We start from the raw sequence: 14,620 nt of genomic DNA, 5'->3' as shown, positions 1-14,620 counted from the left end.
AAATGTACCTATAAATGTGTCGTGTTCAGGGTTCGAGTGTCCTGACTGAAATATATGTTATTTGCTGGCTTAGGGTCGGCCGTATAGTGAAAAACTGTGTGTGACTGAGCTCTTGAAAATGTTGCCCGAGGTCGCAGGCCGAGGGCAGCATTTTCAAGTCCGAGGTCACAGTTTTTCACTACATCGGACGGACCGACCCTAAGCCGGTAAATAACTTCTTTAGTTCTTCCTCTCTCTCAAATCACTTTAATAATTGCTGACCTTTTCCACACACACATCGCGCGCGCGCCGGTTACCGTGATAGGAAAATCCGGAGGGCGCTAAGAACCAATCAGATTGCAGGATTCGCTTCCGTGCCCTCTTAGATAAACTAAAGCACAGTACTCACCGAGCATAATTGTTTAGGATGTGTAGGACCCCAGATATTGTTTTTGAAGATGTAGTTTGAAGGTGCGCTACTCGAGCGCATTTTTAAATCACGGACACAGAGACGTGCTTGGCTCATAACTCACGAGTCCTGTCAGTTATCAGCCCATTCTACCCCGCAATCCTTCTTAGCTTTGTGTAAAAATTAAACATAAAAATTCATTCACACATGCCATATATTAATCGTTTAATGAAACCTACAACCTGGTCGAATTTAATACGTCACAATTTCTAATGCCACTTAGTGAATGAGACTTAGTGAATGAGAACATTACGTCATCAGGATGATTATTACGTCATCACTTGGGAAGGGATTGAAAAAGTGATCCGACGCAAAATGTCATTACTTTTCAGTTGGCCTTCATCTATTCCTTTGATAGAAAATCTCGAAACGGGCATAGTTGAAAGGAAAGTCGTCATCTGTTCTTTTCACCCAGGGGTACCAGTAGGTATGTGCGGCACCAAAGGGTGTGGTTTTTTAGCCAAAACGATTTTGGCCGTTTTGGTTTCAAATAGGGTATGGTCTTCGCACTCATAGTCTTGAATTCGGTATGTCTTTTAAAGAAGCGACTCTTTCGTCATTATCGATAAGACCATCGACAAAAGCCCTTCACAATGCCTTTAACATCGGTCTGAACTAGGTAACTAATTATAAGACAGGTCTGAAAGAGGGTATCAGGTCTTATTTTAAATAAGGTATCAAATTTTTGATCAGGTTGGTTTTGCCCACTTGACTGAAGTTGCTTTTTCAAACGTAACTGAAAACGGCACATATCGATAAATGTAATAGGACTTTATTCATTATTGTGACAAGTTGATCATACCATAACTTATTCAACCTGAATAAAATGTGCCATTCTCTTTCAATAGGCTAACATACCAGGCTTATTTCAACAAAACCGTCAAAACAATACTTATTGGGTCCACTTACTTCTTAGCTCTCTGAATAACGATATTCAGATTGGAGCGAAAAACCACCAATGCCAGAAAGATCAGTTTCTAAAACTTACATTTGTTTGACATAACATCAATCTTGCAAATTCAAATTAGCTGTCCTATATCTTCGACCTTATATAAATCTCACACTTACTCAACTAATTTAAGTGCTCTTCCCAATAGCTTTTCTTTCAAAGCAGAAGTAAATAATTTGAACACAAATCTCTTCTGGAACTGCTTTCATAGTGATCCTACAACTAGAAATTCCTCACCGAAACCCACCCCTGAAACAAACCAAGTACTGAATTTTTTTTTTTCCCTCCATGGACAATCAGCCAATCAGGACCCCAGAAAGCAGTTGCATATTAGGTTTCACCCACACGTTATGCAGCAGCATGTCCCATTGTAATTTGATGCACCTCTGACAACTTGGTGTTTCCCAGCCAAATCTTTCACAAGGTAATATGTATTGTTTTCTCATGGTCGCTGTAATGTGTATTTCCAGAAAATTTTTTTTTTTTCCAGAGATTTTTTCCAAGACCCCCCACCCCTCTGGAAATTCCAATTAAGCTTGATGCATTTCTTTCAATGTCCTGGTCTTAGAGAACCCCACACCCCCAGGAAATTCTAACCCTTCTGTGGGGGGAGTATGGATATTTTCTGGAACTGCACAATGAGGATTTTACCCCATAAACTTTATTTGCCTTAAAATAACATGAAACTGACCACCTTCACCTCCCTCCCCTCCCCCGCCCCCACCACAAAAAAAAAAAAGATTTGATAATCTTTGCAAATTATCCAATCAGGGATGTGTGCCATAAACATCCATTGAGCTTGTGTTATACATGTCTCAAATAAGGCACTTATTGTTTCATAATCATCCATAATTAAAGATATGTATCATGCATTTCTCAAATCACAGTCAATGGTGTTTTATAGTTATTATCCATTCAGCATATGTGTTATAACCATCCAATCAGCCCATCAGAGCATGTGATTTGTAACCTTGTAATCCGATCATGTATCGCACAACTATCCAATCACAACATATTATACTGTTTAACGGTGACTAGCACACCCTCAAAGTACATTTCAAATCACTGTATCTGTGAGGTTTAAAATATTTTCATGTCTGTACAGAATATACTAGAGACTGTACACTGTACATTAGCCTGACACTATAACAATAATTATTATTATTATCACTTTGTCGGGCATTGTGGCGCATTTTGCGGGCTAAAGTGGAGAATTTTGGCAGGCTAAAATATACATTTATTTCAGCCCACTGAAATAAACCAGACTGTTTTGTTTACATTTTTTCAGTTTTTATTCTCTCAATGCCCTCCAAAGTGATAACAATAGTAACAGAGTTTACGCTTTAGGCCCTTCTCAGAGCTCATTTTAACCCTCGCCTTGTGGCTCGGGCTAAAATGAGTCTGAGTCTGCAGGCCCAAAACATATTTATGTCCACGAACATTAACTCTATTGTTTTATTATAATATTATTATTCACAAAATTCTGAAATTCGTATCCTAGGAGTTATCTTTTGTCTACTGTTGTTCATTGTCAGTGACATCGAAAAGCTCAAAACCCTTAACTGTAACTTGCTACTGTAAGATCATTACATGGATGCATGCACTTGTCTACATTGATCTTCAAGACAGAAACCTTTCCAAGGTGGACTGTCACAGCTGGTTTCTGGAGAACTCACTACATCCACGTACAAGATTGGTGGAAATTTTAGTGGAGCTCTCTTTGTGTCTTTTCAATCCTGATTTACTGTTCAAACAAACTAAACTGATGCCAGGATAAACCATTGAATAATTTCACCACTCCAAGGACACCATGTTCATCATCATCATTGGTCCTTATAGTGCCGTAGGACGCAGGAGGTCTCAAGGACACCATATTGGGAAGGTCTTTTGATCTTCTGTTCTAATTACCCAGCAAATAAACATATGACAATACTACATCCACGCTTGTTAAAACTCATGAAAATCTGTTGCCCTGTGTATTGATCACTTCTCAGTTATTGACTTTAAGGCTAGTAATCAAACCGATGCTCTCTTCCACTTTCCACATCCGGATTGATATCTACATAGTCCAGGTCTAAGTCCATATCGAAGAACTCATCCGATGTGTCAACATCAACTCCCACTTGCGCGATAGGATCAAATGGAATTATTTCATAATCCTCTAGAACAAGGTCTATTTCATCTCTAGGCGTCCCATGCCAGCTACGACTTAATGGATGTTCCTCAATCTGTGATTCCCCTTCTGCAGCTGAAGTACTTCCCATGCTTTCTATACCATCCTCACAACTACCAGGAATTGTGGGGAGGGTCAACAGACCACTAGGATATGCAATACAGCTGATACTGCGACATTTCTTCATGTCTTTGTACGCTGCAGAAACAAGAATTAAATCTCCTTGAGTTAAACAGTAAAATAAATTTACCATGTTCATCCTCACAAAAATCAGTCAGACACAGTCTTACAAGTGGAGAGCATCAAATTTTCTCAAAGTTTACAAAATCACTGTGCATGTACAATAATTAGAGTGGACCCTGTTACTGCGCCTTTCAGTAACATGCGGACTCTAAAATTCAAAGCTCAACCGACTAATGCGTTTTTTGCTACTGTCAATGAAATATTCAGTGGCTCCTCCCAGCTTCTGGCTACTGCTGAGTGTGCAGTAATCAAATCATTGAGCACAATTCAGACAATGAAACAGTGCTTGCCAGTAGTTGGAAGCTGGGAGGAGACGCTGAACATTTGATTGACGGTTGAGCTTTGAATTTTAGAGTCTGCATGTTATTGAAAGGCGCAATAATACGGTCACCAACACGCCATGAAAATTTGGCTGCATTAACAGAGTAGTATTGATTTAACACTTTTAACACTTTAAACATACTTGGAGTATCCACTTCAGTTCTATCACCACCAAACCCAAACAGATCGTCACTGTGATAACTTGACCAGCCTTTACCATAGCTCTTAGATTTAAGTGTCTGAGATCTAAAAGTAAAATAATAAAGTTAACTTGACGGAAAAATGTAGTGCAGTGTTCTGTGTTTCTATCAAGTTAAATAAGTGGAAGTCTTGGAGAACGAGGTATGCTGTGGGAACATGAGCTGACAGGCGAGTGTATCCACAGCATTTTGGAGTTCTCCCAAACTTTCACTTGTGTTTCTATTAAACAATTAGATTAAGAGCTCAAGATTTCTATCACGCGACAGTTGACGAGGGCATAGCCCGAGTCAAATACCACATGATAGAAATCGAGAGCGAATAATCTTATTTATTGTTTTAGCATAAATCTACTGGTCGTTCAAAACTTTATCTAAATCCTCTTCACAGACACTTTGAAAACACCAAGAAGGGGCTGTCATTTTGTTAAGAAGGGCACACTGCTACTCTACTCATAGACAGGGCTTCTGATATTTCGTGCAGTTGCGGAGCCGCGAATGTCAAGTAAATCCACGAAATCCCGCGAAATTCACTAAAATACGCAAAATACCACAAAAATCATTGGAAATTGTACCAAATACATGTCAGTGCAACATATTTGAAACTTATCTTGGCTGTTGGGGTTGTTTAGTTGCCATAAACTTGCAAATTTATCGTGAAACTTCGTCACTGCAACGAGTAAACAACATCCAAAAACTACCAGGCATTCTTAGATTAATGTTGCGAAAAACTGGGCACTCACTGTGGCCACGATGTAAAAAGCCTTGTCATTGACGCATTTCTTGAGCACATTGATGTTAAAAGAGGAAAATAATGATTTCTGTTAAAAAGAACCTTGTCATCAAACAAATACAAACATGCGCTATGGTCCAAACAAGTTGCTCAAATTTTCCTGCCAAATCGCCACTTTTACAAATGCAACACTTATAAGTAGTAGGCATTCCTGTTGCTATTGTTATTGCATAGGTCAACACTCATCACTTTCCAACAAAAAAAGTGGCAAAATTGCTGTCTTTTTTTTAGTTACAAACGTTCGTCAAATCAGTGCAAAACCGATCGCTTACAAGAGAAATTTTCCCAGAAAACTCCCATGAAATTGGCCATTTTTTACCACGAAAATTCCTGCAAATTTCCCACAAAATCTGCTGTTTTTTCTGTGCATTTGTCTCTGGAAATCCTGCAAAATTTGGCGTTTTTTCCGCGACCTATCAGAAGCCCTGAATAGATACTAATAGATAGTGAATAGCGTAGCCAATCAGAGAATGGCATTCATGATAGCACACTAGAAGATTTATACTAAAACTTGATAGAAACACAGAGAACATATTTTCTATATCTTTTAGAAACTTCTGCAATGAAAGAGGAAAACAACTTGTTCATTTTGATCATCAAAATGTTTGCACCATCATTACGTCAACAGCTTGTGCTACTTCTGTGTTTCTATCCAGTCATACAAACAAATTGATTTTAAACCAATCAGCATTCACATAATTTTTCTTTGGGCTATTTTCTAAATATGTATGTTAAATACTACTGTTGTTGTACTGCAGTCTGAGAATGCAGAATCTGATATAAGTCTGCCAGACTAGTCATTGAGCCTTTTTGTTCCTTTGAAGCATAAACAAGGGCCATACTTTTCTGTCAATGGATATTCCGCACTGAATGTCTTTGTTCTTGGTCTCCTTTGCTCCTCGTCTTTCCTCAGTTTCTTGTCATGTAATCTGAGCACAAGTGATCTAATCCCGCCAGGAGTTCGTGTTTTGAGGTAGTAGTCCATTTGGTGTTTGCTCAAACCCGTCTGCAGGAAAACTAGCATTGCTGGATCATTTGCAAACGTATTTCTACTTGCAAGACTGAAGAGTAGAGAAGAAGAAAAAAAGGTTACCGATAACTGACATTTACTACTGATGAAATATTTACTGGTATGTCATTTTTTTGTGAGAAATGCTTTTTTCAGCAGTGGCACTTACTGACATACCTGGGTGATTAGAAAATTTGTTTAATTTTGATAAATCTCGGGTGATGTGTTTGTTAATTAGAAAATGTAATAAGAAGACTTGATACCATAAAGTTTGTAATGTATTGACCCAGTTGTTACTTTTGGAATTTTTAATTGTACTATGGACATGTTTTAATGTAATTGTTTTGATAAGTATCTTATCTTAAGTATGTAAAGTATCCAAAAGCTTTTTCTTTCTTGCTGCTACTTTCAGAGCTTCACTACTTTCGGTAAACATGACAGAAAATAACACATCTTGAGGTTGTAAATCATGATCGCAGGAGTAATATATTGAACACGAAAGGCCTTGTTGGACCACATTTCCAAACATTGAGAAGTAGTAGAGTATTTTTGACGAACTTTAAGGTGTTTGGAAATGTGGTCGAACACTGCCTTGAATGTTTGATATATCTTCTCAAACGAAACTAAAACTAAGGAGAAAACAGAGAAATAAAATCATAAAAATCTGTACTAATTATGATCAGATATCCAAACACCATCACAGTCACGATTTCCTTTGTTTAAACTTGAGTTTGAGAAGCAGACTTCAAAAACAAATAAAATATAAGAGGAAACTACAGCTAACTTAAAATTTTACACCAAACCTGTTCAGAAATCTCTCCAATCCCTGCTGGCGCTTCTGTAAAAAACTGTCCTTAAACCGTCCAATAAGCTGTTTTCTTGGCAGTCGAGGGACATGCCTATTTGTCACAAAGCAAATTAATAAATTTACTTCAAAAGCTTGCCAGATTGACAGTAAAATGTAATGGCCAAATTGAATTAGTATGTGGAAAATAGCCCTAAGTGACTCTTGATGTCATGCCAAATTCTCCTTTTTTGTATAAGGAAGCAAAAAACAATTTTCTATGAGAATCTTGCAGTCTATCAGATGTCACTTAGGGTCTTTTTCCATGCATCCCTTCAATATTATATATGCAATTTTTCAAAATATGGGTTTAAAATCATGGAGGTTTACAGTGCCAAAACTATGGAACTTAATACCTGACTCATATAGAACTATTTGATCTTTCAGGGTTTTTGAAAATACTATTAGAGAATTAGACTTCTCAGGTCTGATATGATCATTAAACTTTATACCTTGTATTATTTATTAGTCTTAGCTTAATCTCATTTTATGAAAAGTTATATCTAGCCCTATGTAAATATATATATTTTAATCTTGTATTGTCTTAGCTATTTGTTGAAGGTATTATCTCAATTTAGTGGGTTTTTTTACTTTTACTTTCTGTGTGTTACCTGCAAACTAGCAAGTAAGATTGTCCTCACAAAAGCTAAGTGTATATGCACAATAAACTTGACTTAACTTGACTTAACTTAATGGTTCACAGTCAAGGAAAATACAGGGGCGTAGCCAGCCTTTTTGCATAGAGGGGTTCCTAATGTATATTGCTTGCCCAATTGACAATCAAGCGCCAGAGGTGCTCTTTACTAGGGGTGTCTGGGGGCGTGCTCACCCAGAAAAATTTTTGAATTTTGGGTCTCCAGAAATGGCGTTTCCTTGATTCTGAGCACAAATTTCAAATAACTTCAGCACCAAATGTTGCTAGCATTTCTAAGAGGGGATTGTAAATCTTGCTTCCTGAAGAGATGGAGCGTAATAATATTAAAAATGGATAATATAATAGTTGTTTAACGTATTACATGCTTCATCAAATGCTTTAGACTTGTGATTTACTGTTCACTCAGCTAGGATATCAGAAAGAAGGAGGCGCCATGTATGCTTCCGTGCAAAAATGTCCATTGTTGAACCAATGTCAATTTGCCTACCATAATGGATGTTCATTAGTGCAAGTCCAGACTCTCGCTCACTGGTCATGGTCCCCCTTAAATAAGTTTTCAGTCCCCGCAATGTGCTGAACGATCACTCACATTCTGTAGAGGTAATTGGCCATGTACATAAGATGCACAGCAACTTGTGTACATTTGGAAAGAATTCATGGTTGCATTCTTCTAATTCCTGAACTGCACTGCTGGGTAGGTCTTGATCCGCATTTAGCCACTTGCGCCACCAACGGAAAAGTTTCACATCAAAAACTTGGGGCGATGGTAGGTCAATCTGCATAGTACTATAAAGCGGCTTGTACAGGGTCTCCCTCTCGAGAAACTAGCAAGGCTGTAAGTAGGCACAGGAGAGAAGACATCACAGCATCATTATTGGGGTCAAAGTATGTGTCTATCTCAGAAATAAGGTGATCCAACAGAAGAATTGTGAGTGATCTTTTGTAGTAATCCTTTGGTGTTCCTGCTTCGACATTGCTTCAGTGCTGTTGCCAACCAACAACGCATGGCATAGATGGCTCAATGTTTGCTTTCCCTACTGTGGTGGTAGCCATGCTGTACCAATCCGAGCAATATTTCTTGATGTCTCCTCTGATATCTTGTAGCTCACCCTTTAAATCTTTGAGATGGTTGTATGCTGTGGTTGTATGGTTTGTAGGCCAAAAAAGTCGCTGATTCCCACATTGCAGGCTCCTATACACAGCAGGCTCATATGATCCGTCCAATTTATCCATCTGATAATATTGTAACCTGCGATATAGCCTGTGGTACCTTTTTCTTCTTCAAAAACAAAAATATCATCTCGCTGAATTTGGAAAGGGGGGTTCCGATACCGTTTTTCCTCTTGAAATAATATTCATTTTCGGAACCCAACAGAGGGATTCCAGAACCTCTGGAACCCTCCCCTGGCTACGCCCCCGCAATATGACTTCATCTAACTTGCATTGAGTTGGAAAATATCAAATCTGTATTGTGCATACATGTTCAAGCAGGAAAAAACTGAACTGAATTTACACCAACTTACATCATGACTATGTCATCAAGCCCCAGTTTATTTCTGAGCCAAACAAATTCAGAATATCTTCTTCGAACACAGGAATGGAACAGTGGAAATGCTGGATGGTTGGTCTGAAGAATTAAATCAAAAGAATTATTTTAAAAATCTGCATGAGTTATGATGCTACAAATATTACTGATGCATTAGTTTTTTCTCAGGAACCAAACTTCTTGGATGTAATTTAAATTTCCCCAAGATCTAAACGCAGGAGTGAAACAGAACACTGGAGTGACCTCTGAGGGAATCATCATTATAAGGGATCTTAGTTTATTTAAGCTCACAATAGTAAATTCAAGCATAAAAGATCTACAATGTGTGTGCTTAGTTGCTTTTAATAGGGCGTGTTAGAGGTGTGACTCACATATGACCACTTGCTGTAACCTCCATACACATACAAGGAACTCTTTTCTTCCATCAAAACTATTTTGTTGAATACTTTGACAAGATTAACTTTACCTTTTTTCGCTTACACAATAGATGTAAGCTTGCATTTCGCAAGCAATATTACATTTTCGCATAATTAAGTCTAATGTCAGATAACATTATCCAAACCAATCGAGTCCACCAGTTTAGACGCAGGGGGCTTAAGTCGCTTGTTCCTTCTTCCCAGCTAGTTTCGTTGTTTTGATAAGACGATTAACTAACAGGGAATGTTTTCTTAACTCAGCTGTGAACGTGATGATTTGTCCAAAGTATGATCACTTTTTATATACGAAGATCATTATTAGCATAACAAGTGTTTCAGACGGCGTGCGAAGCCTATTATTGTCGACCAAACTTGGATTTTTTAGCCTTGATTGGTAAAACCGTTACTAAATACCGGTACACGAGAAACTTGAGTCCTCTGATCTGAGGTAAAGGGCTGAACTGACCCCTAAAATTGACCCTTTGAGCAACAAAATCGAATTGTGTCTTACCTTCAAGTCAATTTCATAGTCCGTGTACTGTGCCTTTTCATTTTCGATGTGAGTTCGAGGATTTTTAACTTCGATTTCCAAGTACTGCAAGTAAATAAGACCAACATGAGTGAAAATGAAAAGATCCGATGGATCATGATCAGCATACACCCCGGCCCGGCATACAGCAAAATCGCATCAACAATATTCCCCACTCACCGCGTTCCCGTAAGCCGTTTCTCCTACTTGATCTCTAATCATACTCCAATCATACCTCGGCCGAAACAGCCTGTAACGTCGTCTTCTATACATACGTGATACAGGAACCTGAAAAACATCAGCAAAAGTATCTTAGCCCTCCAGTCAAAACAGACAAGAGGTAATTTAAGAACAGTAAAGGGCAGACTAAATACAGATGCGTACCGGCCATTTTCTACACTTACTCGACCCAGGCCTTCTCTATATGTTTCGTTGTGCCGAAAACCGACCGTCAAGCCGGCCCGGATGAAGCAAAATGACCACCAAACGTCATCCGCAGACGTCAATTACCTTGGGGTGTGATTTCTTAAGACAAATTCTTTCTTAAGAACGAAATGTGATGCATTAAAAGTGATACTAGTGACCGTGATAACGACCTGGATGAATCTTAGCGATTATGTAATCAGTGTAAGTCAAGCACGTGTCGCGTCCGTGCCACAAGCATGACCCAAAACAGCGTTACAGGCAGCCATGGGGAACATAGCACTCGTTGTAATCGTGTTTTGGTAAAACTCTTAGGCCAGGGCGTATTCTCAAAGTAAGTGGGTACAGATAAACTTATGTCAACTGATATCACAACCTTTTTTTTATTTTCACTCCATGCAGTACACTTACGAAATTATATTACTTGCGACAAATTTCGGACGAGTTTAAATCCGGACAGAAAAAGGGTCTCCGAAAATAAAACCGTCCGAAATTTTTAAGCATTTTGAAATTTTAAGCGTCCGAAATATTCACAGTACACTTTTAGTTTCCTTTATGGAGGGAACTCTAGTTGAAACAATGCTTGAGATTCGTAACGGCTTGATGTAATTTTTTCCTTATTTTCCCGTCGGTGTATCTGTAAAACTTTGAGGGGGCAGTACAACTCTCATTATCACACATGTTGTTTCGAACCCGTGACCTCTGCGATACCGGTGCAGTGTTCTACCATCTGAGCTATCAAGCCAACTGGGAGCTGGTTACTGATTCAGTGTGAGTTCGTGATATACCCGTGGATGGTGAAGAATGTAAGTGAATATATGAAAGATCATATATTTGAACTGCGGAGAAAGATATGAAGACATGATTGATCATCGCAGAACAGCTGTGAAATTAAAGCCTGAAAATAATTCAGTCTTGAACAATTAACGGTCGAACCCATGACCTCTGCGAGACCGATGCAGTGCCCTACTAACTTAGCTATCAAGCCAACTGGGAGCTGGTCACGTTGTGAGTTCGTAATATACCTGTAAATGATGAAGAACGCAAGTGAATATATGAAAGACCATATATTTGAACTGCGGAGGAAGATATGAAGACATCAGTGGTCGTCGCAGTTACGCTAAACTGCGATGATCAATGATGATGTCTTCACTCGTTTGTTCTCTTCGAAATAAATTATTAAAACAAGAACCCATCAAGCTGGTTAGAAAAACAAAATCTGCCAACAAGGAGTCATCAGTGCACGTGAACTACGGTATGGCACTAAATTTTTGCCACGTTTGAAATTTTTGCGATTCTGGGGGTTTCCTCCACGATACGCAAAAAAAGGTTCCCGCAAAAATAAAAGCATGCTGTAATTGTGATAAAATGTCACTGATCACTGGATTACTGTGTTTTACATCTCTACATGTTGTTCACTCGCGTGAAAATGTTTCAATTTCAATTAAACGCGACTTCCCGAAAATCCCAGAAATTAATACCCAGCAAGAAAACCCAGTCCTTTTACAATCACAAAAATTAGTTCCTGGTTTACAATCGTAAATATTAGTTCCTGGTTCCTGCAAAATACAAACACTCGTCGATTCTCACGCGCAAAAATTAAACTTCCTCAAAGATTTAGTGCCACACGGTATCATAAGAGTCCGAATCCACGCTCCGTCTTTTGCCTTTTCTTAAAAAATGAAGAATTCTTTGCAGTATTTTCTTAAGAAACTGTTGAAAACCGGCCTTACAAAAAGCCCAAGAAGAGAGTTGATTTATACGCGTCTGCATGTATTACGATTTTGCCATTACGTGACTCACGATCACGGTGAATGTTTGTGTTTCCGCAGCTGAGATTAAAACTTGAAGATATTTCTGATCTAACTCAAATAACAAAAGCAAATCGGTGTAAACTGATGAACTTTAGCTCGTGGGAGAGAAGGTCAACCACATGTGCAAGGCCAAGGTAATGCCGGGTTTTTACGAAGGAATCCACCAGAAGTTCGAGTAACTAGTCGACAAAAACTTTGTTTATATCATATTGCAAACTTCTGTGCGACTGTTTTAAATATATATCTTCTCAAAAAAGAAATCATTTCTAACAACAAGAAACGTCGTCGAAAACAAGTTTTGAACTTCGTATGAAACACTTGAAAAAATGATGAAATTTTACCTGTGTTTGCACAATTTCTCTGAACTTTGAAATGTATTTTCTCGAGTTCCCATCGGAAATTGTTTTCCGTGTTATTTCAAGCAACTACCCCTATCTTCAGCTCTAAGAAAATGTTAAAAAGGACTGTAAAATAACTAAAATTATTCTCCAGGTTTTTGTCCACTGAAAATTGAAATTGCTTGATTTCCTATCGGATTTCTTCTTAACTTCTCTTCCGTTCCCTTGTCTTCCCTGCTTTTTACTCTCTTTTCTTCTCCTTCAGTCTCACCTTTTCTTCGCGGAGATCGTTTCTTCGCGGTGATCTATTCGCCAGAGATCTATCCGCCGTAGGAAGAAGACATAGTTTCTCAGGTTAAATACTCCCGGACTGAACGTTTTTAAGTCTTGATGACTGAACGCGACAAATCGTGCATGTGGGTCTGTTTACGGTCACGTTTTTACCGCTTATGTACAGTGATTGACAAACAAGATCTATATATAGCAACTCAATGAACACACTGAAGACAAGGTACAAGTTTATTTTTTGTGTGTGAGAGTCAAATCAAAACATCTCTCTCAAATCAAAACTATCGTGTTGTCATAATTAAACACTCGATATTAGCACCTCTGGCGAACTTAAACCGGCGGCTATTTTTTATGCAAGCATGGGGGGCGGGGTGGGGGAGGCGTAAGGGGTTTTGATTTTCTCGCTTCCCATTACCTTTAACTCGGGTTCCCCTTCCCCGCTAGGTCCCTCCAACTTTCTTAGTGGTTCATCCCTCTTGGTCCGTTATTCTGTTGCAAAATACTGCAGAATATTTCCCTCTATTTCTTCGCATTCCTATAGGAATCCCCCCTTTCCACCCTCGCCTCTCTCGCCTCCAATTAAGTACCCGCCCCCTTCACTCCCACCTTTCCGCCCCCCTGTCACACCAACCATTTTAGAACATTCCAGCAGTCATTATTGCACTGTTGATTATTTACTGCGCAGTACATCTTCAGTAAACCATTGGATGCCAATTTGCTAGTTTTATTTAACTAAATACATCTGAAATCTGTCTATTGTGAATATTTTTGGTGTTTTTACCGCTTTAGAAGATCAGAGTACTCGAGATCAGCTCGTGATGCGAAGCCACAATCAAAACAACATCCTTTCGATTTCCGACCAAACGCCGTTAACCGTTAAGAAACTCTTCTAGTAACTGAGTAGTTAATGCTTTCGACTACACTGATGTGTGGTAGTGTAAGAAAATTGAAGCGATTCATATGCGACTCAAGCTGTCTACGTTATACCAAAACCTCTATGCATGACCAGTTAGTATGAAACAAAGCTAGGTTTTCACAGAAAGTAACACCGATTCATAAATGGCTTCGATGCATTCGCTTCAGTGAGCCCGAAATCTACAATAGGTATGACACCTAAATTAGAGGCTTACCTCGCGCAAATAAATACCATAAAAGCAGCTATCGACCAAGTTTCCCATTCCGAGACATTAGAAAACTGTTCAAGCTCACGGAACATTGCGCCACTCACTGGGAGGGCAGGAGAAAATTAAAAATTAAATATAATTAACTCACTACAAGCCAGTTTATACCTGATAAGAAACTCTATAGTTTCTTGTATGTCACGTCGCAGTAAACGACGGTTACTAGTTAGTTTAACCGTGACTCACTATGTACCAGAGTTACCACTAAACAAAATGAATCTTTCTTATGACTTCTTCTTTCGACATAAATTTCCGCGGCGCAAATGTGGCTGAGGTTGATCGATGTCGTGTAGGGATGGGAAGAGATGTTTTTCAATGAGGGGGTTAAAGGTTAAAGGTCCCTTTGAATTTTTTTCGACGAGTATCTCTGTCGCCTTTACATGGACTTCCCTTCAAGAAAAATGGTAGTTTAACTTGATCATCATTTGACTGCGATATTTTAGCAAGTAAGCG

General features: G+C 38.8%; 1 protein-coding gene across 3 annotated transcripts; it reads right to left on the bottom strand.

Moving 5' to 3' along the window:
• Positions 1-1,203: 1,203 nt before the first annotated feature.
• On the bottom strand, positions 1,204-14,431 carry LOC145488151 (uncharacterized). Of its 3 annotated transcripts, none has more exons than XM_081466947.1 (8): positions 14,117-14,431; positions 10,304-10,411; positions 10,106-10,189; positions 9,156-9,259; positions 6,937-7,032; positions 5,967-6,185; positions 4,277-4,380; positions 1,204-3,768 (listed from the first exon to the last, which is right to left on the bottom strand). In XM_081466947.1, the coding sequence occupies exons 1-8, from the start codon at positions 14,162-14,164 to the stop codon at positions 3,407-3,409; spliced, it is 1,125 nt and encodes a 374-aa protein (XP_081323073.1). In that variant the 5' UTR covers positions 14,165-14,431; the 3' UTR covers positions 1,204-3,406. The 3 variants fall into 3 exon arrangements, with proteins under 3 accessions (XP_081323073.1, XP_081323075.1, XP_081323074.1); XM_081466949.1 differs by lacking the exon at positions 14,117-14,431 and adding an exon at positions 12,970-14,109; XM_081466948.1 differs by lacking the exon at positions 14,117-14,431 and adding an exon at positions 10,508-11,910.
• Between the last annotated feature and the right edge of the window lie 189 nt (positions 14,432-14,620).

This window comes from Orbicella franksi, chromosome 5 (genome assembly GCF_964199315.1).
Source record: "Orbicella franksi chromosome 5, jaOrbFran1.1, whole genome shotgun sequence".
Lineage (NCBI taxonomy): Eukaryota > Metazoa > Cnidaria > Anthozoa > Scleractinia > Merulinidae > Orbicella > Orbicella franksi.
Note: the sequence above shows the minus strand (reverse complement) of the source record. Positions and strands in the feature narration are given on the sequence as shown.

Coding starts and splice junctions, on each gene's coding strand:
- LOC145488151 (XM_081466947.1), bottom strand. CDS start 14,164: ATGGGAAACTTGGTCGATAGCTGCTTTTATGGTATTTATTTGCGCGAG. Junction 10,412..14,116: donor ATGGTATTTATTTGCGCGAG/GTAAGCCTCTAA, acceptor GATGTTTTTCAG/GTTCCTGTATCACGTATGTA. Junction 3,769..4,276: donor AACTGAAGTGGATACTCCAA/GTATGTTTAAAG, acceptor TTGTTTCTGCAG/CGTACAAAGACATGAAGAAA.